This window comes from Gorilla gorilla, chromosome 7 (assembly GCF_029281585.2).
Source record: "Gorilla gorilla gorilla isolate KB3781 chromosome 7, NHGRI_mGorGor1-v2.1_pri, whole genome shotgun sequence".
In the NCBI taxonomy this organism is placed as follows: Eukaryota; Metazoa; Chordata; class Mammalia; order Primates; family Hominidae; genus Gorilla; species Gorilla gorilla.
This window is the reverse complement of record NC_073231.2, coordinates 12,091,754-12,115,552: the sequence shown is the minus strand read 5'-3', so window position 1 is coordinate 12,115,552 and position 23,799 is coordinate 12,091,754. Positions and strand designations below refer to the sequence as shown.

The 23,799-nt window shown below is 44.5% G+C and overlaps 1 protein-coding gene across 3 annotated transcripts in view; it reads left to right on the top strand.

Annotated features, from left to right (window-relative positions):
* Positions 1-19,245, top strand: part of FDFT1 (farnesyl-diphosphate farnesyltransferase 1) — a 36,685-nt gene extending 17,440 nt beyond the window's left edge. For 2 of the 3 annotated variants that reach the window (XM_004046652.5, XM_019032081.4), the window contains 5 exons: positions 1,690-1,818; positions 5,976-6,167; positions 10,190-10,366; positions 11,465-11,617; positions 18,340-19,245. In XM_004046652.5, the coding sequence (XP_004046700.1) occupies positions 1,690-1,818; positions 5,976-6,167; positions 10,190-10,366; positions 11,465-11,617; positions 18,340-18,561 (873 nt within the window). In that variant the 3' untranslated portion in view covers positions 18,562-19,245. The remainder of the gene's footprint in view (positions 1-1,689; positions 1,819-5,975; positions 6,168-10,189; positions 10,367-11,464; positions 11,618-18,339) is intronic. The other variant, XM_019032082.4, reaches the window with a different exon arrangement.
* The last annotated feature ends 4,554 nt before the right edge of the window (positions 19,246-23,799 follow it).

The window sequence follows — 23,799 nt, the reverse complement described above, 5'->3', positions numbered from 1 at the left end:
ATCCTATTCCTTTGTTAGTTTTCCTTCTAACAGAGAGGCCCGTCAGCTGCAGGTCTGTTGGAGTTGCTGGAGGTCCACTCTAGACCCTGTTTACCTGGGTTTCACCAGTGGAGGCTACAGAACAGCAAATATCGCGGCCTGATCCTTCCTCTGGAAGCTTCGTCCAAGAAGGACACCCACCTGTATGAGGTGTCTGTCGGCCCCTACTGGGAGGTGTCTCCTCCCAGTCAGGCTACACGGGGCTCAGGGACCCACTTGAGGAGGCAGTCTGTCCGTTACTGGAGTTCAAATGCTGAGCTGGGAGAACCACTGCTCTCTTCAGAGCTGTCAGGCAGGGATGTTTAAATCTGCAGAAGCCGTCTGCTGCATTTTGTTTAGATATGCCCTACCCCCAGAGATGGAATCTAGAGAGGCAGTAGGCCTTGCTGAGCTGCGGTGGGCTCCACCCAGTTCAAGCTTCCTTGCTGCTTTGTTTACACTGTGAGCATAGAACTGCGTACTGAAGCCTCAGCAATGGCGGGAGGCACTTCCCCTCACCAAGCTGCAGCATCCCAGCTTGATCTCAGACTGCTTGGCTAGCAGCAAGCAAGGTTCCATGGGCGTGGGACCCGCCGAGCCATGCACTGGAGGGAATCACCTGGTCTACCAGTTGCGAAGACTGGGAAAAGTGCAGTATTTGGGCAGAGTATACTGTTCCTCCAGGTACAGTCACTCACGCCTTTCCTTGGCTAGGAAAGGGAAATCCCCTGACCCGTTGCACTTCCTAGATGAGGTGACGCCCTGCCCTGCTTTGGCTCACCCTCCATGGGCTGCACCCACTATCCAACCAGTGCCAATGAGATGAACCAGGTACCTCAGTTGGAAATGCAGAAATCACCCATCTTCTGCATCGATCTTGCTGGGAGCTGTAGAGCAGAGCTGTTCCTACTGGGGCATCTTAGAAGCAACTCTGGGTCTGAGTTTCTGTTTGTTTCCCTGATGTATGTACCCAGTGCCTAGAATGATACTTGTTACATAGGAAGTGCTTGATCCATGTCTGCACAAATGAATTTTTCTCATAATGAGGTTTCTCTAAACAAGCTGTTCTCCCACAAACTCTTATACCCAGCTTTATGTTGAAGCATCTCATTATACATTGGAAAGATGAAATGTGTAGTGAGACTTTGAATCTTCTTTTGAATCTAGAAACATTAGCATTTTTAGACCATTCTATTTTAATATTTATGAAATTTATGAAATAATAAGAAACATGAGGCCGGGCACAGTGGCTTATGCCTGTAATCCCAGCAGTTTGGGAGGCCAAGGCTAGTGGATCATGAGGTCAGGAATTTGAGACCAGCTTGAACAACATGGTGAAACCCCACTTCTACTAAAAATATAAAAATTAGCTGGGCTTGGTGGTGCATGCCTGTAATGCCAGCTAATGGAGAGGCTGAGGCAGGAGAATTATTTGAACCTGGCAGGCGGAGTTTGCAGTGAGCTGAGATCGTGTCATTGCAGTACAGCCTAGGCAACATTGCGAGACTCCATCTCAAAACAAAAACAAAAACAAAATGTATGACCTAAATTAGGCTTATAGGTGAACCATTGCAGAGTCATAATTAATTCCACCATTGTTTGCCTTGTGATCTTTGGTGCCATGTCTGTATATATTTCATGATTTCTGTGTTTTTATGGTTTCCATTTCAGATCTCCCTTGAGTTTAGAAATCTGGCTGAGAAATACCAAACAGTGATTGCCGACATTTGCCGGAGAATGGGCATTGGGATGGCAGAGTTTTTGGATAAGCATGTGACCTCTGAACAGGAATGGGACAAGGTTAGTCTCATAAAACAGTGTCTGTGTGTGATGTATTAGACAGAGCTGGCAGTCCTCATAGTGAAGCTCAGAACAAGAAAAGTTGTCCAGTATTTTGAGCCCTTCTGGTTTTACAATTCATCTGTTTAGGTTGAATGTCTCATCATAAACACTTTATTCCAGAGTTAATTCCAAACCAGCAGCTATGTAGGATATCGGCCAGGCTAGGAGTAGGGTACTGGAGAGAAGTGCTTATCTAGACAAAGGGATGTAATTGACCATGAAGATTAAAACTACACATCAAAACATAAGGTAGGGTTAGGAGTCTTGCCTATTTTTCATAGGAATGGTGTTTGTGAGACTTACTCATCACTTCTGTGGAAGCAAAGACATTTTATTTATTTATTTTAAAGCCAGTCAGATTTAGCAGGCAAAGACATTTCGAACATCTAAAGTGTTGACGTATTTCATACCTTACACTGTGCTTAAATTAGGATCTCCGAAAAGATGCTGCTACATGGTCACCAAGTTAGTGTAGGTCCAAGGTCTTGGGCCTCTTAATTTTTCAAACCTCAAAACTTGACAGCAGTTATCTCTGGAACTGCTGATTTGTGCTTCCTAAGTTAACAGCATACAATGACTGCTAGAAATCAACTTCTGCATTTAAGGTGAAGTTAGCCGGGCACTATGGTTTACCTGTAATCTCAGCACTTTGGGAGGCTGAGGTGGGAGGATCATTTGAGCCCAGGAGTTAGACACAAGCCTAAGCAACATAGCGAGACCCTGTCTTTCAAAAAATTAAAAAATGAGCAGGGCATTGGTGGCATGTGCTTGTGGTCCCAGCTACTCTGGAGGCTGAGGTGTGGGAGGATTGCTTGAGCCTAAGAGTTCAAGGTTGCAGTGAGCCATGATTGTGCCACTGCACTACAACCTGGGTGACAGAGCAAGACACCATCTGAAAGAAAATGAAGTTAAAACTTCTGGCCAAGAACCAGCACTGGTTATGATAGTAACTCATTTTCTGTTGTGCAGATTTATTCAGGAAGCTTAATTTTAGGTTGCTGAATAGAAGTTTTGATCAGATAAAATTGAATTTAAAAATTTTTTTTTAGAGACAGGGTCTTGCTCTGTTATCCAGGCCGGTGTGTAGTGGTGTGATCACCGCTCACTGCAGCCTCAACCTCCTGGGCTCAAGTGATCCTCCCACCTCAGCCTACCGAGTAGCTGTAACTACAGTGCATGACACCATACCAGGCTCATTTTTGTACATTTTTTGTAGAGAGAGGGTTTTGCCATGTTGCCCAGGCTAGTCTCAAACTCCTGGCATCAAACAGTCCTCCCACTCTGGCCTCTCAAATGTTGGGATTACAGGCATGACCCGCCAAATATTTCAAGGGGTTATTTTTTTTCTTCTACTTTGGAGGAAGATGAATTATATAAGTCTCCATTTTAGGAGTATTTCTACCAAAAGAACTATTATCTTCAAATATATTTTTGGATAGTACTATAGGTATACTAATTTTTTAAAAAATTTCTAGTAATTCTTTTTAAGATTTTGTATAGCTGTCCAAAGCCAATTTCTTTCTACCTAATTTCAGCAAGATTTCACTCTTTTCATGTTACTTTTCTCCCAGAACAAATTTCAAGTGCTTTCTCTTCGCCTGTTCATTCTTCCCCCTGGTTAGTCTCTGGCTTTGTATTACTTTCAGTCAGAGACGACTTTTTTTTTGAGACAGGGTCTCACTCTGTCACCCAGACTGGAATGCAGTGGTACAGACAAGGCAGCCTTGACCTTCTGGGCTCAAGCAGTCTTCCTTGCCCTCAGCCTCCTGAGTAACTGGGACCACAGGCACGTTGCCACCATGCCTGGCTAATTTATTTTAATTTTTATTTTTGAGACAGGGTCTTGCTCTGTCACCCAGGCTGGAGTGTAGTGGCATGATCAAGGCTAACTGCAGCCTTCACCTCCTGTGCTCAAGCAGTCCTCTCACCTCAGCCTCCCCATTAGCTGGGACTATAGGTCCACACCACTACGCCAGGCTAATTTTTGTAATTTTTTGGTAGAGACAGGGTTTCATCATGTTGCCTAGGCTGGTCTTGAGCTCCTGGGCTCAAGTGATTCAGCTGCCTTAGCCTCCCAGGTGTGAGCCACCACACTCAGCCTTTTAAAATTTTTTTACAGAGATGAGGTCTTGCTTTGTTGGCCAGGCTGGTCTAAAACTCTTGGGCTCAAGCAATCCCCTCTCCACAGCCTCCCAAAATTCTGGGATTACAGGCGTGAACTTTGGTCATTGCCTAACTTTTACCCTTCCTAATGACACTCCAGAGCTTACCTTCTTTACTTTTGCTTCTTAAGTTAACTAATAGACAATTATTGTATGTGGATATTGCGTTAAGTTGTCTTAGGACAACTTATCCTCCCTTTTCAGAGGAGGATAGCTTTTGACAAATTGCTGTCGTGGAAAAAAAAGTATTTGACAATTAAGAGTTGCATTTACTGAAATCTCTGTTGAGAGAGGGAAAGTTACGCTGTCTCTAAAAGAAAAACTAAAAAGAAAAGGGGAAGTTTTAGCAAAGTTGTTAAAGCCTGACACTTAAGTCAGACTACCTAGTTTTGAACTCTTAGCCCCTGCCACAGACACGGCACCCCCTTGAACCTTCCTGGGTTCAAGCGAGCCTCCTACTTCAGCCTCCTGAGTAACTGGGACCACTGGCCTGCGTCACTGTGCCTGGCTAATTTTTTTTTTTCCTCACATGGGCAATGTTGGGCAAGTTAAATCGACTTCTTTGTGCCTCAGTTTCCTCATCTGAAATGGAGATCATAGTGCTATGTACCTGATAAAATGTTTGTGAGGATTGAATGTGTAGAGTTCTTTTTTTCTGCTGTTGTTTTGAGACAGAGTCTCACTCTGTCGCCCAGGCTGGAGTGCAGTGGCGCGATCTCGGCTCCCTGCAAGCTCCACCTCCTGGGTTCACGCCATTCTCCTGCCTTAGCCTTCTGAGTAGCTGGGACTACAGGCACCAGCCACCAGGCTGGCTAATTTTTGTGTATTTTTAGTAGAGACGGGGTTTCACCGTGTTAGCCAGGATGGTCTTGATCTCCTGACCTCGTGATCCGCCCATCTCAGCTTCCCAAAGTGCTGGGATTACAGGCATGAGCCATCGTGCCCGGCTGAATGTGCAGAGTTCTTAAAACAGTGTCAAGAACATAAAATAGTTATTTGTTCTTTCATATAATGATGATTTTGAGGGCCTGCGGATCTTGACATGTTAATCAGATTGGTCAAAAAAAGATTAAACCATACTTAGTATTGTCTTAGTTCCTGTTACCAGAATATTCCATCTTTCATCGTTGCCTTCTCTTACAGTTTTATGTATCAAAAAGTTTATTGTAAAGCTAGGCTGGGCGCGGTGTCTTGGGCTGGTAATCCCAGCACTTTGGGAGGCCAAGGCTGGCAGATCAGTTGAGGTCAGGAGTTCGAGACCAGCGTGGCCAACATGGTGAAACCCCGTCTCTACTAAAAATACAAAAACTAGCTGCATGTGGTGGTGGGTGCTTTAATCCCAGCTACTCAGGAAGCTGAGGCAGGAGAATCACTTGAACCCAAGAGGCAGAGGTTGCAGTGAGTTGAGATTGTGCCACTGCACTCCAGCCCGGGGGACAAAGTGGGACTTGATCTCAAAAAAGAAAAAAAAAAAAAAAAAAAAAAAGAAAAAGTTATTGTAAAGCTAGACACGGTGGTATTTGCCTACAATCCCAGCTGTTCGGGAAGCTGAGGCATAAAGATTGCTTGGGTCCGGTAGTTTGAGTCTAACGTGGGCAATATATGAGACTCCATCTCAAAAAACAATAAAAAATAAAAATAAAAAAATGTTTGCTAGTTTTTTTCAGTAGCCTTTTATTATAGTAGCAGTACATGTGCATTGTAGAAATTTAGAAAATACAAGTGAAAAATAAAAACATCAAATTCCCGTCAGCCAGAGACTGCTGTGAAATGTTTTGAGCACATCCTTCTTGGATGTTTTTTAAATCCTGGTATGTATATTTGTATTTTAAAATCAAAATGCATTCTTACCCATTCTCTTTCGAACCTGCTTTTTTGTAGCTAATGATTTCTAGTGTGTCCCTTTCAGTAAAAATTCCATTATTAAAGTACTTTAAAAATCATCTCTTACAGTACTGCCACTATGTTGCTGGGCTGGTCGGAATTGGCCTTTCTCGTCTCTTCTCAGCCTCAGAGTTTGAAGACCCCTTAGTTGGTGAAGATACAGAACGTGCCAACTCTATGGGCCTGTTTCTGCAGAAAACAAACATCATTCGTGACTATCTGGAAGACCAGCAAGGAGGAAGAGAGTTCTGGCCTCAAGAGGTAACAGATTCAGGGTATTTTGGGGGAAAATAACTTTAGACATTCTCTGAAAAATCCTTCAACTCTTGTGGTTGCGAGTGACAGAAAAACAAGTCAGACCTCCCCCAGGCAACATAAGGGGATGTGGAAAATAGGATCGGTTGACATGAGTTTGCTTCAGCTAGACTGGCTGAATCCCAGGATTTACACCACGTAATCAGTATATTCAAGCCTTGCTGTCCTTGCTTTCTTTCAGACGGTCTTTGTCCAAGTGGTGGTTATGATAACAACCCATGTGCACTAGCTTAACAAAAAGTTCTTAGGAATGGCTTTGTTCGTTCCTGGCGCAGTGGCTCACGCCTGTAATCCCAACAGTTTGAGAGGCCAAGGTGGGCAGATCACCTGAGGTCAGGAGTTCGAGACCAGCCTGGCCAACATAGTGAAACCCCATCTTTACTAAAAAATACAAAAATTAGCCGGGCGTGGTGGCAAGGGCTTGTAATCCCAGCTACCTGGGAGGCTGAGGCAGGAGAATCGCTTGAACCCAGGAAGCAGAGATTGCGGTGAGCTCAGATTGTGCCACTGCACTCCAGCCTGGGCGACAGAGTGAGACTCCGTCTCAAAAAAAGAGGAAGGGCTTGGTTCTTCTGCTCAGCCCTGAATCAGTTACTGTTGCTACACAGCTGAGTTCTCTGGTCTCACCTGGATTATGTCTACATAGTACACACAGAATGGATTTCCCCCAAAGAAAGAATTCTGCGGCAAGAAGGAGAAAGGGATGGCAGGTAGACAAAAAACTCCAGGTGTCTGTAATAAGGGACAGGGTCGATCTTTAACTTAATTAAAACATGGACAGGGAACAGAAAGCTTTTGATACTGATTTTGTTCAGAAGGAAACTAGAAAATTTTAGGACTGTTCCCTGAATTTATTCCAGCATTTACCTTTTGCTTTCCATAAAATTGTTTCCTGCAGCGAAGTTCTTTAAAATTTTAAAAAGACGGGTGAGGCTAAGTGTGGTGTCTCATACTTGTAATCCCAGTGCTGAGGCCAGGAGTTCAAGACCAGCCTGAGCAACACAGCAAGATACCATCTCTATAAAAAATTGTTAGAAAATGATTCTGCTGAAAGAGCAAAAATAAAAATTAAAGAAAGTAGAAAAAATAAAACTAAATTTAAAAGATAAACTGGGCATGTTGGCATGCACCTGTATTCCTAGGTATTCGGGAGGCTGAGGCACAAGGATCCCTTGAGCGCAGGAGCTCAAGGTTGTATTGAGTTATAATCACACCACTGCCCTCCAGGCTAGGTGGCAGAATGAAACCGTCTCAAGAAAAAAAAACAGTGAGAGAGGGAAACAATATTTGCAATTCATAGAGCAGATAAAGGGTTCATATTCCTAATATAAAAAAACTTCTAAAAGTTAAGAAAAAGACCAACTGCCCCATAGAAAAATGGGCAAGGAGATAAGAACAGATTGTTCACAGGAAGAGACACACAGATGATTATTAAAAATCTGAAAAGATGCTGAGTCTTACTCCTAAGAAAAATTCACATTTAAACTACCCTGGGGGCTGGGTAAGGTGGCTCATGCCTGTAATCTCAACACTGGGAGACCAAGGCAGGAAGATCACTGAAGCCAGGATATCGAGACCAGCCTGGACAATGTAGTGAGACCTTATCTGTTTTAAAAAAAAAAAAAAACAGTAAAAATTGTCAGGGCACAGTGACTCCCGCCTATAATCCCAGCACTTTGGGAAGCCCAGGTGGGCGGATCACTTGAGGTCAGGTGCTTGAGACCAGCCTGGCCAACATGGCAAAACTCCGTCTCTGCTAAAATTACAAAAATTAGCCAAGTGTGGTGGCATACGTCGGTAGTGCCAGCTACTTGAGAGGCTGATGCGAGACTCCATTTAAAAAAAAAAAATTAAAAATTAGCTAGGTATAGTGGCACACCCCTATAGTTCTCGCTCCTTGGGAGGTTGAGGCAGGAGGATTGCCTGAGCCCAGGAGTTCAAGGCTGCAGTGAACCATGATCACACCACTGCATTCTAGCAGCCTGGGAGACAGAGCAAGACGCTTGTCTCAAAAAAAACAAATAAAAAAAAAACAACAAAAAAACAAAACCAAAACACTTCCCTCAGCTCAGACATGGCCTTTTAAGTTTCCTAGGTGACTCCTGTGCAGCCAGGGTTGAGAAACCACTCTTGTCTACCCCTCTTTTGCAGACAACAGGGCTCAGAGAAGGGAAGGGGATTGTCTGGGGATGTATGGTGAGGTAGTGGCTGCCTTGGAAGTGGAGTCTCAGTCTCCGGGCTCCTAGGCCAGCACCTGACCACTGTTCCATTGTCTCCCAGACAGAACATCAGCCACGGGCATGTGATTCATGAGCATGAGCCACACCATCCTGCACACACAGGAGCAGAGCCCTGCTCTTCTCATTCACTTCCTTTATCTGTAAAATAGAATCATTTCTACCACAAGGTGGTGGTGTGAGTAAAATGAGATGAACTTCTAGCACAGAATGCTTAGTAAAGATTCTGGACATTTCATAGTAGTTGAATCATGCCAAATGTGGTCCTAGGTGATCGGCCTTTTTTGCTAGCGTGTTTTCAGGGCTCTTCCATGCTGGGGCATTGCATCAGTGCTTTATTCCTTTTTATCGCCTAGTATTATTCCACTGTGTGGATAGACCACATTTATCCATTCATCAGTTGAAGGATATTTGGGTTCTTTGCATTTTTTTGGCTATGGTGAATAGTACTGTGTACATTTGCATATAAGGTTTTGTGTAGATGTGTGTTTTCCTTTTTCTTGGTTCTATGCTGAGAAGTGGAATTGCTGGTTCATACAGCAGCTCGAACCTTGTGAGGAGCTGCCAGATGCTTTTCCAAGGTCGCTCCACCATTTTACATTCCCGTCAGCATTGTGAGAGTTCCAGTTTCACCAACACTTCTTGTTATCTCTTTTTAACTGTATGTATATATACTTAACATTTTATTTATAATAAATGTACATAATAGAGAATTTGCCATTTTAACTATTTTTAAGTGTATCATTCAGAGGCATTAAGTACGTTAATGATGTTATATAACTATCAACACTATCTTTCCAGAACTTTTGCTAGCTTCAGAGAATCCTCTAAATAATATCATTAAAAATCATCAAGCCAAATCCCTCTGTTAGAATTAAAGGTTTTATTTCACTTTGAAGTTATCAGGATCCAGGGAGGTGTAATACACTTAGAGGATAGACTCAGCGCATTTCCCAGGTATGCCTTTCAGGAGCATTCTTACCAGAGTAGGAATATAATATTAGTCATTATTTAGAGGCCTGGCCATCTTGAGAATGTTTACTGTTTAGTCTGCAGTACAATTATAACTGTTTTTGTATATTGGGTTATTTTTTTCAGAAGTAGACCTAGCTCTAACAGGAGCCTCTTTAGCCTGAATTCGTCCAAGTAGTGCAGTGTTGCACTAATTGTCCCTCGGGACATGCTCCCCAATACATAACTCACTTCTAGGTTGCAACTGGACCCTTACTGGTAGTCAGAAATAGCTATTGCATGGAGCTTAAAATGAACTTGATGTTGGTGAAAGATGAGTCTGCAGCTAAGAGACTTTACTGTATATCATAGTTCTTCTTTTTTTTTTTTTTTTTTTTTTTTGAGACGGAGTCTCACTCTTTCACCTGGGCTGGAGTGCAATGGCGCGATCTTGACTGACTGCAACCTCCGCCCCCTAGGTTGAAGCAATTCTTCTGTCTCACCCTCCTGAGTAGCTGGGATTACAGGCGCCTGCCACCGTACCCGGCTAATTTTTGTATTTTTAGTAGACACAGGGTTTCACCACCTTGGCCAGGCTGGTCTTGAACTCCTGACCTCGTGATCCACCCTCCTCGGCCTCCCAAAGTGCTGGGATTACAGGCGTGAGCCACGGCGCCCAGCCTGTGTCATAGTTCTTATGCACAAAGACCCTTTAATATTGTTTGTAAATTCTCCCCTATGCACACGCTGACCTGTTACTTAATCTTCTTATCTGTCTAGGTTTGGAGCAGGTATGTTAAGAAGTTAGGGGATTTTGCTAAGCCGGAGAATATTGACTTGGCCGTGCAGTGCCTGAATGAACTTATAACCAATGCACTGCAGCACATCCCAGATGTCATCACCTACCTTTCGAGACTCAGAAACCAGAGTGTGTTTAACTTCTGTGCTATTCCACAGGTAGGAAACGGGGCTCCTCTGGGTGGATACGGGGCTAAAGGGAGTGGGGTAGGAGTAAGGGTGGATTTTGCTGTGCTATATTCAAGGATATGATTCCTTAAAAAGACGATGACTCCAGTTTATTACGCCGGGAGTTTCATAGCACCCCCCCTTTGCGTCCAGCCACCAAACTCAGCTCAGCCTTGGGGTTAAGCCTGCTCCTTTTCAGAACCTTCTTTCTGGATTTACTATTTTCTACAGCTATCCTAAACTAGTTAGGTTCTTTTCCTCACAGTTAAGTCAAGGTCTTTGGCTTAGATTTATGGGGAGTGCTAGGTAAAACCTGGGTGAAGCTGTTATCATTAAAAAGTCTTCATTAAGCACCTAATTACTGCTATCCTTTTCCTAGACCAGGGATAAAAAGAACCTGGTCCTGTAGACCTAGTCTCTCAGTATGCTAGGAACTTACACTTTTTAGTTGCCTTTACCAAGTACTTCAGATACTACTGCAAATAAGTAAAGAAAGTAACAGCATTTAACTGATTTGGGAACTTGGTTTGATCTTGTTCTAATGACCAACTTCGAATGGTGGTTGAAAATAAAATCTATATCGCCGTCTTATGTTGCCATTTACCTAGAAATGCTTTACCTTTGAGCACAGGAAATTAATCCTCTTCTGGTTGTTCTCCCCCTGGCATTAGTTTTAAATATATAATGATTATGTTTGTTGTAGGAAAAATAGAAAAACAACTACAATAGAAAATTCTTTCCATATATTATTTTGAAATACGTATTTCCGATCCGATAACCCATTGCTCTAGCCTGGAAAATGTTGGATTTACTTGTGTTTGCTTTTTCCAAATAAAATGGAACTTTTGTGGCTAAATTATAGAATTGTTTTAGACTGCTTAATTCTGTGTGTTGTTGAGAAAGGGAGGAGTGGGGAAGGTAAAAATCTTGACATACTTTCTTCGTGGGTATTTTTTCTTGACTGATTACATCTTAGTTGATTAGCAGTTAGCAATTGCCCATTCAACAGAAGGTTTTCTTACCTTTTTGTGATAATGATAGCTAACAACATCATTTCTTCTTTTTTCCCTCTCTTCTTGTTGTCTGTAGGTGATGGCCATTGCCACTTTGGCTGCCTGTTATAATAACCAGCAGGTGTTCAAAGGGGCAGTGAAGATTCGGAAAGGGCAAGCAGTGACCCTGATGATGGATGCCACCAATATGCCAGCTGTCAAAGCCATCATATATCAGTATATGGAAGAGGTGGGTTTTTATTTAACTACTTGGATAATTTGTAGCTACTTTTATGATTTAGTAATGTCACTGTTTAACCAGGTTTGGATATTAGATGATCCTAACAATTCACTGTCCTATGGCCTAAAGAGACAGGAATTGATATCCTTTATAAGGAAAAAAGTCTATTCACAGGAGCCGAGCAGATTGCTCACTGCTGTGTAGTACCCTGGTGAGAGGAGATAAATGGAGCAAGGCTGTAGATTGGAGCCCCTGAGTAGAATCATAGATTTTGAGCTGCAAGATGATGTAGGAGGCCAACCAAGCTGCTTGTTGCTGGTGAGGAATGTGAGGTTGAAGCTTGTTTGTGCTGATGGAGTGCGTGATTGAGTGGATCTCTGGCTCCCGTCCATGTGTCCTGACACCCAGTCTGGTACTTGCATTATGCCACAGGACTCAATTGAAAAATCACAGTAGGGAATTTAGGCCAAGGAAAGCCATCAAGTTGCAATTATTTCCTAAATTTTCTTTGGAAAATATCATTTCAAATACCAAAACCATCCTATAAAAAGAAAACATCCCTTCTCAGGTCAAATCTCTAATATTTGACTAGGTTCAAAAAGTTTATTTCTGGCCAGGCACAGTAGCTTACTCCTGAAATCCCAGCACTTTGGGAGACCAAGGTGGGAGGATCACTTGAGGCCAGGAATTCAAGACCAGCCCGGGCGACATAGCAAGACCCCATTTCTACAAAAAATTTAAAAATTGTCATGGTGGTGCACGCCTGTGGTCCCAGCTACTCAGGAGGCTGAGGCAGGTGGATCACATGAGCCTGAGAGGTCGAGGCTACAGTGAGCTGTGTGATTTCATCATTGAACTCTAGCCTGGGTGATAGAGTGAGACTTTGTCTCAAAAAAAAAAAAAAAAATTTCTTAGAGACCAGAAGTCTCTGTAATCTCTAGTAATCTCTAGGCCCTAGAGCAGTGGTTTGTAAATGGAGGTGATTTGCTCCCCTCCCCGCCAGAGGACATTGGACAATGTCTGGAGACATTTTTGATTGTCCTAACCGGCAGGAATCGGGTGCTACTGGCATCTGGAGTAGAGGCCCAGGATGATGCTGTGATCCTCAGGTGCGATCTGTTGAGATTGAAACACTGTAGACTTCATGAAAACATACAAGACCGTCATCATTTTTCCTTTGCCTGAGCTCCCTCCCCACAGGTTACCTCTGTTCATGCTTTTGTACATCCATCTAGTCCCCTTGTTATGCGTTTACAGGAATATGGTTTGCAACAGTGTTTTCATCTAAACAGAATTATACAAAATCGCTATTTCTGATTTCTCTTGCGTATTGCACATTCTTCTTATACTTCCTCCCTACCTTCTATCTGACACAGAAATGCTGTATGTCCAGAACTTCTGTCAGAGGCACCTATGGAAGTCTAAGGGAAGACCAAATCGCTTTTAAAAACCCTAAAATTTTGTAGTCACTAGATGAAAGTATTCAGCCAGTGACCCAAAAAATTGCTACCAATGAGACTCTCCAGTTTGCCATGTAGCCAGAACTTATTTTGATCTGTGTGCCTGGGGTGGTGACCAAGTAGGTGGGTAGGAGTAATCTCAGGGAAACTTGAGGCCCCAGCCTCATGGCTAGGGTCATAATTTGAACCCAGGTCTGTCTGACATCAGAATCCATGATGTTAACCCCAATTCTAAGGGGTTCAACTACCCTTTCTAAATGGAATCCTGCTATATTAAGCACTATTTATTCATTTTATATAAACTAGAAACATTTCATGTAGTAAGTAGTTCAGAATGTTTTGGTTTTGCAGTTTTATTCTGATCACTAGTTTTAGAAACCAGTTTTTAAACACTTTGTGGCCAATTCCATTACTATATTAAAATTCAGATTTATTTGGTTTTTCCTTAACTACTGGGATTAAATCCTGGTTGTAATTCATAGTTCGAGGGCGAGGGTGGGCAACCTACAGTTGGCTGAGCCCTGTTTCTCTGAATAAATTTTATCAGAACACAGCCACACCCATTTGCTTCTATGTCTTCTGTGGCTGCTTTTGCAATATGACGGCCGAGTTGAGGAGCTGCAACAGGGGATGACTTGTAAAGCTAAAAATATTTTTTGGCCCTTGAATAAGAGGTTTGCTGACTTCTGACTTAGGGCATCAGTTGTTTTGTTTAAAGTTATCCCAGTAAAACTCAAGGCATTAGGGGAGAGATGTTAATATTAATACTTAAGTTGATTTGATTTAGAGAAATCTTTGAAGATTTCTAAGTCTTAAGCAGTAGAACCTGTTAATGGTTTTAGTTTCAGCAGTAAGGACATTTTACAAGTAAAGTTTTAAATGAAAACATTTTGTATGAAGCCACAAGTCGTCTGGCCTCTTGCTGGTGTCCAGATATTAACACTGATCCTATTTCTCCTTGCTGACCAAGTCTGTCCTTTGTAGTAAGAAAGAAAGAAATGTTGAATCTGTCCGATCTCTGGACTTAGTGTTGTAGCGAGCATGCACCTGGAAGGGACTTGCCAGAGGACCTCCTCATGCTTTTCCAGTGCTTAGTGGGGAATTGGAGTGCAGCCCCAGGTCTTCACGAGCAGGTGGCCACACTCTGCAGGGCCCTCACCCCACTCTGGAGCAGCCTCCGCTTCAAACCAGCCTGGATGCTTGTCAGCTGGGGAGAAGATCAACCTGCTATTTTGGGATAGAAATAAATGCTCAGCCAAACGGCCAGAAACCCCCATTCCCCTCTCTGCCAAAGTGAATTCCTTGGCAGGGAGAATCTTGTTCGTGTCTCTGCACACTTCCTGTGCCCCCCTGTGGTTACATCAGAGAATCATCCGGCTCTTTGAGCCCCAGGTGCCTCGCTGGTCAAGGATGGTCCCCAGCCAGCAGCTGCCAGGAATCACCTGGGAGCCCATTAAGACGTCCAGCCCCCACCCAAACCTATCGAATCGGAATCTGCCTTTTTTTTCCCCAAATGATGTTTTTGCTTTAATGGAAGTTTAGATGTTCATAGGCAAGAGTTTTAAATGATTATCAAGCTGATTCCATATTCTGCTGTTGTAAGTAGAACTGTGAGACCTGGAAGTACCACATGGACTCACAGAGATGCTGCTGTAGCACAGCATTGCACAAGAGCTTATTTCAGTCCAGTAAACATTTATAGGAGCCTGTGTCATTTAATCATCAAGCCTCGCACTGTGGCTCACACCTGTAATCCCAAAACTTTGGGAGGCTGAGGCAGGCAGATCACTTGAGGTAAGGAGTTCGATACCAGCCTGGCCAATATGGCAAAACCCTGTCTCTACTAAAAATACAACATTTATCCAGGTGTGGTGGTGCACACTTGTAATCCCAGCTATTCCGGAGCCTAAGACATGAGCATCGCTTGAACTCGGGAGGTGGAAGTAGTAGTGAGCTGAGATGGCACCACTGCACTCCAGCCTGGGCAACAGAGTGAAGGCCCTTTCTCAAACCCCTCAAGTATTTGGCTTCAACTTTATGCCGGGCATGTAGATGAAAAGTCTGCAATGACCTGTCCTTGACAAGCAGATATGTAACTCCTTGATTGAGGCTAGTAGGTTTTGAAGACCTGAATAATTGAGTTTGCAGAAACCTACTGTGTGCCTTCAGGTAAATGGAGAGGGGGTTTGGGCTAGCAACAAAGCATCTAGAAGGTCCCTTTGGCCTTACCGGCTCTGTTTTAGGTAAGTCCACGTCTGACTACGAGTGACTGCAGCTCTTCCGGTTGTGCTGTCATGCTTATATGTTAGAAATGATCATCAAAGGACTCAAAAGTTTTGCCACTAATTGTATTACCGGGGACTGTCACAACCAAGATTTCTCTTAATTTATTCACCTTACTTACCTCCTGGAAGGGCATATTGAAGTGCTCTTGGAGTTCTCTAAAAGGGTTTTTGTTTGTTGTGTTTATTCACTTGGGTGCCAGAGATTGATTCCAAATAAGTAAATCTTTTTTCCCAAAAGGATATAAGATGGCTTATGGTTATAAGTACAACAGGATAACAAAGTACAAGTAGATGAGAAAGTAAGATGAAGAAATAAAGTCATAGGAGCCACAAAATTAACCCAGGAATGAATAAGTGTGTAGTTTGGTGCTGATGTTATCATCCTTTATTTGTACATTGCTTGTACAGTTGCTCTCAGAAGGTAAGTCTTAAATTTTCAAAAGTGAAATGTCACCGAGCATGGTGGCTTATGCCTCTAATCTCAGCACTTTGGGAGGCTGAGGCAGGCGGATCACTTGAGGTCGGGAGTTCGAGACCAGCCTGACTTATGTGATGAAACCGTGTCTCTACTAAAAAAAAAAAAAAATACAAAAGTTAGTTGGGCATGGTGGCAGGTGCCGTAATCCCAGCTACTTGGGAGGCTGAGGCAGGAGAATCGCATGAACCTGGGAAGTGGAGGCTGCAGTGAGCCAAGATTGCACCACTGCACTCTAGCCTGGGTGACAGAGCGAGACACCATTAAAAAAAAAAAAAAAAAAAAATCTACAATATACCAAAACCATTACTTACCTTAGAAACTATTCTCAGGGTCATTGTAGTGAATGCCTATTTTATGGCTTTTGATGGCATCAGGGCACTCAGGTCATTTACAAGAGTAGTGTGTGAGACCCTGTGTGTCACTGCCACTCATCTTGGCCTTCAGCCACTGCTGTAGCAACCAGTTTCCAAGTAGGGCTGGACCTTGCCTTCTGCTCCAGAGACCTCTCGCTTCTGCCCTTGGGCTTCTGACGAGCTGCAGGAACTGCCTGGCACATGGGTCCCCACAATGCAGAGGAGGTGAGGGCCACCCCTCTGCTCCTCAGGGCCACCTTTCATAAGGCTCCTTGAAAGTCCCTCAAGATCAAGCCAACTCAACACATCCTTGATAGGCCTTCCTGCCTTCTGTTTCACTTCTCCACTCTTGTTTCCAAATAAATGGCTGCATGCAAGCTTTTGCCTCAGGTTTTGCTTTTAGGAGGAACGCCAAGAGAAGCAGTAAAGCAACATGGGCAGGCAGAAGGATGACTTCTAATAAAATTATCTCATCACTATATATTTTACTTTATGGATGCCTGTATTTAAAAGTCTTGGCTGGGTGGAGTGGCTCACGCCTGTAATCCCAGCCCTTTGGGAGGCCAAGGTGGGTGGATCACTTGAGGTCTGGAGTTTGAGACCAGCCTGACCAACATGGTAAAACCTTGTCTCTGTTAAAAATGCAAAAATTAGCCAGGCATGCAGGCTTGCTGTGTGCCAGCACAGGGCTAGGCTGGAGATAAAAAGGTGAGTAAGTAGGTGCGGTGTAGTCAGGGTGAAAACTACAGATGCTCCATTTCCACGTAAGTGGAAAGGTAAAGATACGTACAATAGGGTGGCTCCTGGCTGAACCTGGAGGTGCAGACAGGTTTTCTAGAAGGCATAATCCTGAAGTTGAGACTTGGGGGCCTAGGTAGGAGCCAGCTGAAGGGACGTGGGAGGCGCATTCCAGAGAGAAGGAGTGGTGTGAGAATGGAACAGAGGTGTGCAGCAGCATCGCATGGGCGAAACAACAGCAGACAGTTGTTCTTTTGTTTTTGTTTGTTTTTTGAGACAGGGTCTTGTTCTGTCATCCAGGCTGGAGTGCAGTGGCATGATCTCGGATCACTGCAACCTCCGCCTCCCAGGCTCAAGTGATTTTCCCACCCCAGTCCCCAAGTAGCTGGGGGACCACAGGTGCATGCCACGATGCCCAGCTAATTTTTGTACATTTTGTAGAAACAGGGTTTTGCTGTGTTGTCCAGGCTGGTCTTAAACGCCTGAGCTTAAGCAGTCTACATGCCTCAGCCTCCTAAAGTGCTGGGATTCCAAACATGAGCCACTGTGCCTGGCCCGGCAACTGTTACTAGACTGTAGAGAGGGAGGTGGGCAAGGGCTGGTGACACTAGACAGGTGCAGTAGGCCTGGACCGTGGGTGGCCTTGTGCTACACATTACAGAGCTCAGGCTTTTTTTCTGCAGGTGAGAGGGCTGGTGCCACTGAGGCATCAAGCAGAGGTTTGAGATCTCCTTGGTGGCAGTGTAGAGCAGACTGGTAGATTTGGGAATTGAAGCTTAGACTCACTTTGGAGACTGAGCTAGCTCATCTGAGAGGCACTGAGGGCCTAACCTCAGGCAGTAATTCTGGGGATGTAGGGGAAGAGATGGATTCTGCACATACTTGGGAGGCTTGTGGAGGAGTGGGGAGGGAGGCACAGGGAGGACTCCAGGGTGGTTCATAGCGCTCACTGCTTCTGTTCCTGTCCCCCTTTGTCAAGCTGTGGTCTGTACTGCGTGTTCCATCTTGTTTCTAAGCTGCTTTTGCCCAGTCTTTCCAGCATTTCCCTTTCTTCATGTTAGTTAGTCTGTGCCGGTCTACGTGAACTATGCTGACGTTTATTGGGCCTGGCACTGTGAGGTGCTGGGGACGTGAAGATCAGTGTGGCTCAGCCGCTGCTCTGGAGGGCCTCTGGGTGCAGTATGCACACCTCTGCCTCCCATTAGCTCAGGAAGACAGGCTTTGCGATGAGCTGGGGCTGACATCCCCACCTTATCACTGGGATGGCTTTGGGTAAGTTACGTTCATGTTCTCTGAGCCTCCCTTTCCTCATTGGTAAAATGGGTATAAAATACCTGCCAGTGGAGGGTGGTTGTAAGTAGCCATGGAAAATGTAAAGCACATAGCACTTACCGTTTTTTCCTGTGTCTTTTAACAGATTTATCATAGAATCCCTGACTCAGACCCATCTTCTAGCAAAACAAGGCAGATCATCTCCACCATCCGGACGCAGAATCTTCCCAACTGTCAGTTGATTTCCCGAAGCCACTACTCCCCCATCTACCTGTCGTTTGTCATGCTCTTGGCTGCCCTGAGCTGGCAGTACCTGACCACTCTCTCCCAGGTAACAGAAGACTATGTTCAGACTGGAGAACACTGATCCCAAATTTGTCCATAGCTGAAGTCCACTATAAAGTGGATTTACTTTTTTTCTTTAAGGATGGATGTTGTCTTCTCTTTATTTTTTTCCTCCTACTTTAATAAAGAACGCTGTGTGGCTGGGACCTTTAGGAAAGTGAAATGCAGGTGAGAAGAACCTAAACATAAAAGGAAAGGGTGCCTCATCCCAGCAACCTGTCCTTGTGGGTGGTGATCACTGTGCTGCTTGTGGCTCATGGCAGAGCATTCAGTGCCACGGTTTAGGTGAAGTGGCTGCATATGTGACTGTCATGAGATCCTACTTAGTATGATCCTGGCTAGAATGATAATTAAAAGTATTTAATTTGAAGCACCATTTGAATGTTCGTAATAGTAGAAAATGATGTGAATTTTCTTTCTGTTCGGCTCCTATTTTTCTCATCATTTTGTTTTCTTTAATTGGGTTGAATGGAGTAGATAGAAATATTTATGGTTTAGGTAACAGTTAGATGTTTCCTAAAAATGCAAACTGCCTTTTCCACACAAAGGCTGGGAATAAAATTCTGGGTATTCTCGTATTCTCATTTAAAGGAGTTTAGCTTTCAGAGACAAACAGCAGGATTGCCTTTGACCTTTTAGAAGATTGGCCACCAGTAAAGGTGGACATTTTTGAGATTTTTATAATAAAGGATTTAATTGCTCTGCATTTGTCAAGTACAGTTCACTTGAAAGCCTGCCTGACTGTGAAAAAGATGGAGCTCAAGAATGGAGTTGATGGTCCAGCGTGGTGGCTCATGCCTGTAATCCCAGCACTTTAGGAGGCTGAGGCGGTCGGATCACGACGTTAGGAGATCCAGACCATTCTCGCTAACACGGTGAAACCCCGTCTCTACTAAAAATAAAAAAAAATTAGCCAGGCGTGGTGGTGGGTGCCTGTAGTCCCAGCTACTCGGGAGGCTGAGGCAGGAGAATGGCTTGAACCCGGGAGGCGGAGCTTGCAGTAAGCTCAGATCGCGCCACTGCACTCCAGTCTGGGCAACAGAGTGAGACTCCATCTCAAAAAAAGGAAAAAATTGTAAAAAAAAAAATTGTAAAAAAAAAATTAATTTTTTTCCCCCAGCAGTTTTTGTTTTCTAAAGTTATCACTTTATATATTCAGGTCTTAAGAAAGGCAAAAGCTGTCTTCAGGTGATTGGCTTGGGGGCAGAACAGCACTTCTGCTCGGGGTTTCACCTTCCTCTCTACTCCAGTGCAGCAGAGCTTGTGATGTGCTCTCACTGAGGTGCTCAGTGCAGCAAGGAGGCCTGTGGACCCTCGAGTTGAGAATTGGTGTACTAGGGCATTCGGTACTTTCTAGAAGCCATTAATGCTACAGGTACTCATAAAGTCTACTCTTCTGCAGCCCATCGTGGATGGTGGCTTAATCATTGAATTTGAGTTGTTTCGAGCTGTGACGTTGGATTTGCATTGTTGTAAGCACACTTTCTTGCTGTGACCACTGACACCAAAATTAGTTTGGGCCCAGGGAGACTTCAGTTAATTGGTTCATTTGAGGCTTAGCCCTGGACTCATTTGTCACCAGCCAAGATAACTTGCCACATGGAATACAGCCAGACCAGGGGTCCCCGACCCCCAGGCCTAGGACTGGCACTAAACCTTCTGTTACGTGGCCTGTTAGGAACCGGGCATCACAGCAGGAGGTGAGCGGCGGGTGAGTGAACATTATCACGTGAGCTCCACTCGGCGTTAGATTCTCATAGGTGCGATTGCGCGTGTGAGGGATCTGGGTTGCATGCTCCTTGTGAAAATCTAGTCCCTGATGATCTGAGGTGGCAGTTTCATCCCAAAACCATTTCCCTCCCTCTGTCCTTGGGAAAATTGTCTTTATGAAACCGGTCCCTGGTGCCAAAAAGCTTGGGGACCACTGAGCTAGACTCAACAGTATTTTCCAAGGAATTAAAGCCTCAAAACTTGGTTTGAGATTTCAGGGTAGGTTGTTACAAATCTGTGTGTTGAAACCTAAGATTTAATTCTGCCAAAGTTCACGTTAAGACAGAACAACCTGCTGGAAAGAGATTTGGTCTGGGTGGGGCCTGCGGAAATCTTCTTTCCTGACTTGGTCATTACCTGTGGGACCACTTCCTGAGCTGTGTGGTTTGGGTGATCTCAGATTTTTTCTATCTATAAAGCTATGTACTTTTTTCTACTCACTGAGTTGTAGAAAGGTATTCGCTCTCATTCCATTCTGAAGCTTTTTGAAAGCTTGTTTTCCTTCTAAGTATCTTCTCTACTAAGGTTGCCAGATACAATAGGGGATGCTGGGCATGGTGGCTCACACCTGTGGTCTCAGCTACTCGGAGAGTGTTGGGGCTGAGGCAGGAAGATCCCTTGAGCTCAAGAGGTTGAGGCTGCAATGAGCTGTGTTTGTGCCACTGCACTCCAGCCTGGATGACAGAGCAAGACCCTGTCTCAATATAAATATAAAATATCAACTATCATTATATAAGAAAAGAGAAAAGAAAAACATAAAACACAGGATGCTCAGTTAAACTTGAATTTCATATAAACAATTTTATTTTTTTGAGATGGAGTCTCGCTCTGTTGCCCAGGCTAGAGTGCAGTGGCACAATCTCAGCTTAATGCAACCTCTGCCTCCTGGGTTCAAGAGATTCTCCTGCCTCAGCCTCCAGAGTAGCTGGGACTACAGGCACATGCCACCATGCCTGGCTAATTTTTTTTTTTTTTTTTTAGTAGAGATGGAGTTTGGCCATGTTGGTCAGGCTGGTCTCAAACTCCTGACCTCAGGTGATCCGCCAACCTCGGCCTCCCAAAGTGCTGGGATTACAGGTGTAAACCACCGTACCCGGGCAACAATCTTATTTTTTATAGAATTACACTGAATATTGCATAGTACATGTTTAGACTAAAAAACTTGCTTGCATGGCTGGGCACGGTAGCTCATGCCTGTAATCCCAGAACTCTGAGGGGGTGAGGGGGGTGGATGACCTGAGGTCAGGAGTTGGAGACCAGCCTGGCCAACATGGTGAAACCCCATCTCTACTAAAAATGCAAAAGTTACCCAGGCTTGGAACATGCCTGTAGCCTCAGCTGCTCAGGAGGCCAAGGCACAAGAATTGCTTGAACTCAGGAGGCAGAGGTTGCGGTGAGCCAAGATCACGCCATTGCACTCCAGCCTGGGCGACAGAGTGAGACTCTGTCTCAAAAAACAAACAAACTTGCATATCTGAAAATTCAAAAGTAGATGGCCATCTTGTATTTCTGTTTGCTAACTCTGGCAACACTACCCTCTACTCCCCACTTCTAATATAATTTTATAGCATCTCTGGCATACAGTCTATTTGGATCCGACCTAATGGTGCAATATTTTGTTTTCCTCAGAGGAGCCTCTGACCCATCTGAATCTAGGACCATAAACAATTAGAATGCTTGGGAGCAAGAGCTTTATATCTGCATATGGGAACTTGCGGATCCCTGTGGGCAAGTGCGGGGAGGGCCCCTTCTTCCATCTACTGAGCCATTTCCCAGGGGCTCAGGGGTGTGTATAGGAGGAAGAGGGCGAGTCAGGCATGTTAACAAGCATTCTAGGTTATTCTTGGCAGTTTTGGAAACAGTTCTAAGGCTGTGGTTCTCGGACTTTATATCAGAATTGCCTGATTGCTGGGAACAGAGACTTTGACACAGTAGGTCTGATGGGGTGCCCAAGAGGTTGCATTCCTAAATTCTCAGGCAGTTTTCTAATCAGGGAGCAGCTGGAAAGGTATTGTGAGTTTGAATGTACCTGGGAAACTACCTGGGGTCTTGGGAGATGTAAATGCTGTTTCAGAGGTCTGGCCCTCTCACACTCTAATGAGCATTTCTAACAGGCTCTCAGGTGACGGCCGTGCTCCTGGTCTGTGGACCACTTCAGTATGGCTGAAGCACATTAAAGAGGGCAAATTACTGCTTTCTTTAAAAAGAGTGGCAGCTGGGCACAGTGGCTCACGCCTATAATCCTAGCACTTTGGGAGGCCAAGGCAGGTGGATCACTTGAAGTCAGGAGTTGGAGACCAGCTTGGCTAACATGGTGAAACCCTGTCTCTACTAAAAATACAAACATTAGGCCAGGTGTGGTGGCAGGTGCCTGTAATCCCAGCTACTCGGGAGGCTGAGGCAGGAGAATCGCTTGAACCCAGGAGGTACAGGCTGCAGTGAGCCAAGATCATGCCACTGCACTCCAGCCTGGGTGACAGAGAGACTCCCATCTCAAAAATTTTTTTTTTAAATGCAGAGGTTGGACTGCCTACCTATACTCTAATTTCTATTCTGGAGTGATTCTTTGGAGAGTCTAGGTAAAGACTGAAAAGGCATTGTTACCTCCACCTGTCATGTCACTTGGACAAGAATCCAGGAGAAACTATTGAACTCAGGTGACAAAGTTATGATCAGTGGGGTGATCTGAGGTGTATTAAAACACTGAGCTCTCCCAGTCACAAACACTGCAAGGCAGGTGTTTCTAACAAAGCCTTGAGCTGATGTCGAGATGCGCCACAATTCCTTGTCACTCAACAGCACATCGCCGCTGGCTCCATGCAGAAGCAGGGAAGGAGCTGCAGGTGCATATACGATGGAGGTGCGGGAGACAGTGCGCATGGAATGAATCAACTTAGTTTGGGAGCAGGTAGAACTTTATTGAGGTTATGAATATATTGTAGTTGAAACTGGAAGAATAAGTGGTTATGAATTTGTGGCTTATTGGTAACCTTTGTTAAGCATCTTTTTTTTTCTTTTCTTTTTTTTTTCCGGTGAGACACAGATTCACTCTTGTCCCCCAGGCTGGAGTGCAATGGCGTGATCTCGGCTCACCGCATCCTCTGCCTCCCAGGTTCAAGCGATTCTCGTACCTCAGCCTCCCGAGTAGCTGGGATTACAGGCATGTGCCAGCATGCTTGGCTAATTTTGTATTTTTAGTAGAGATGGGGTTTCACCGTGTTGCCAAGGCTGATCTCAAAACTCCTGACCTCAGATCATCTGCCCGCCTCAGCCTCCCAAAGTGCTGGGATTACAGGCGTGAGCCACTGCGCCCAGCCTTTCTTTTTTTTTTTTTTTTTTTTTTTAAATGAGACGGAGCCTTGCTCTGTCACCGAGGCTGGAGTGCAGTGGCACTGTCTTGGCTCACTGCAACCCAACCTCCGCCTCCCGGGTTCAAGTGATTCTCCTGCCTCAGCCTGCCAAGTAGCTGGGATTACAGGCATGTGCCACC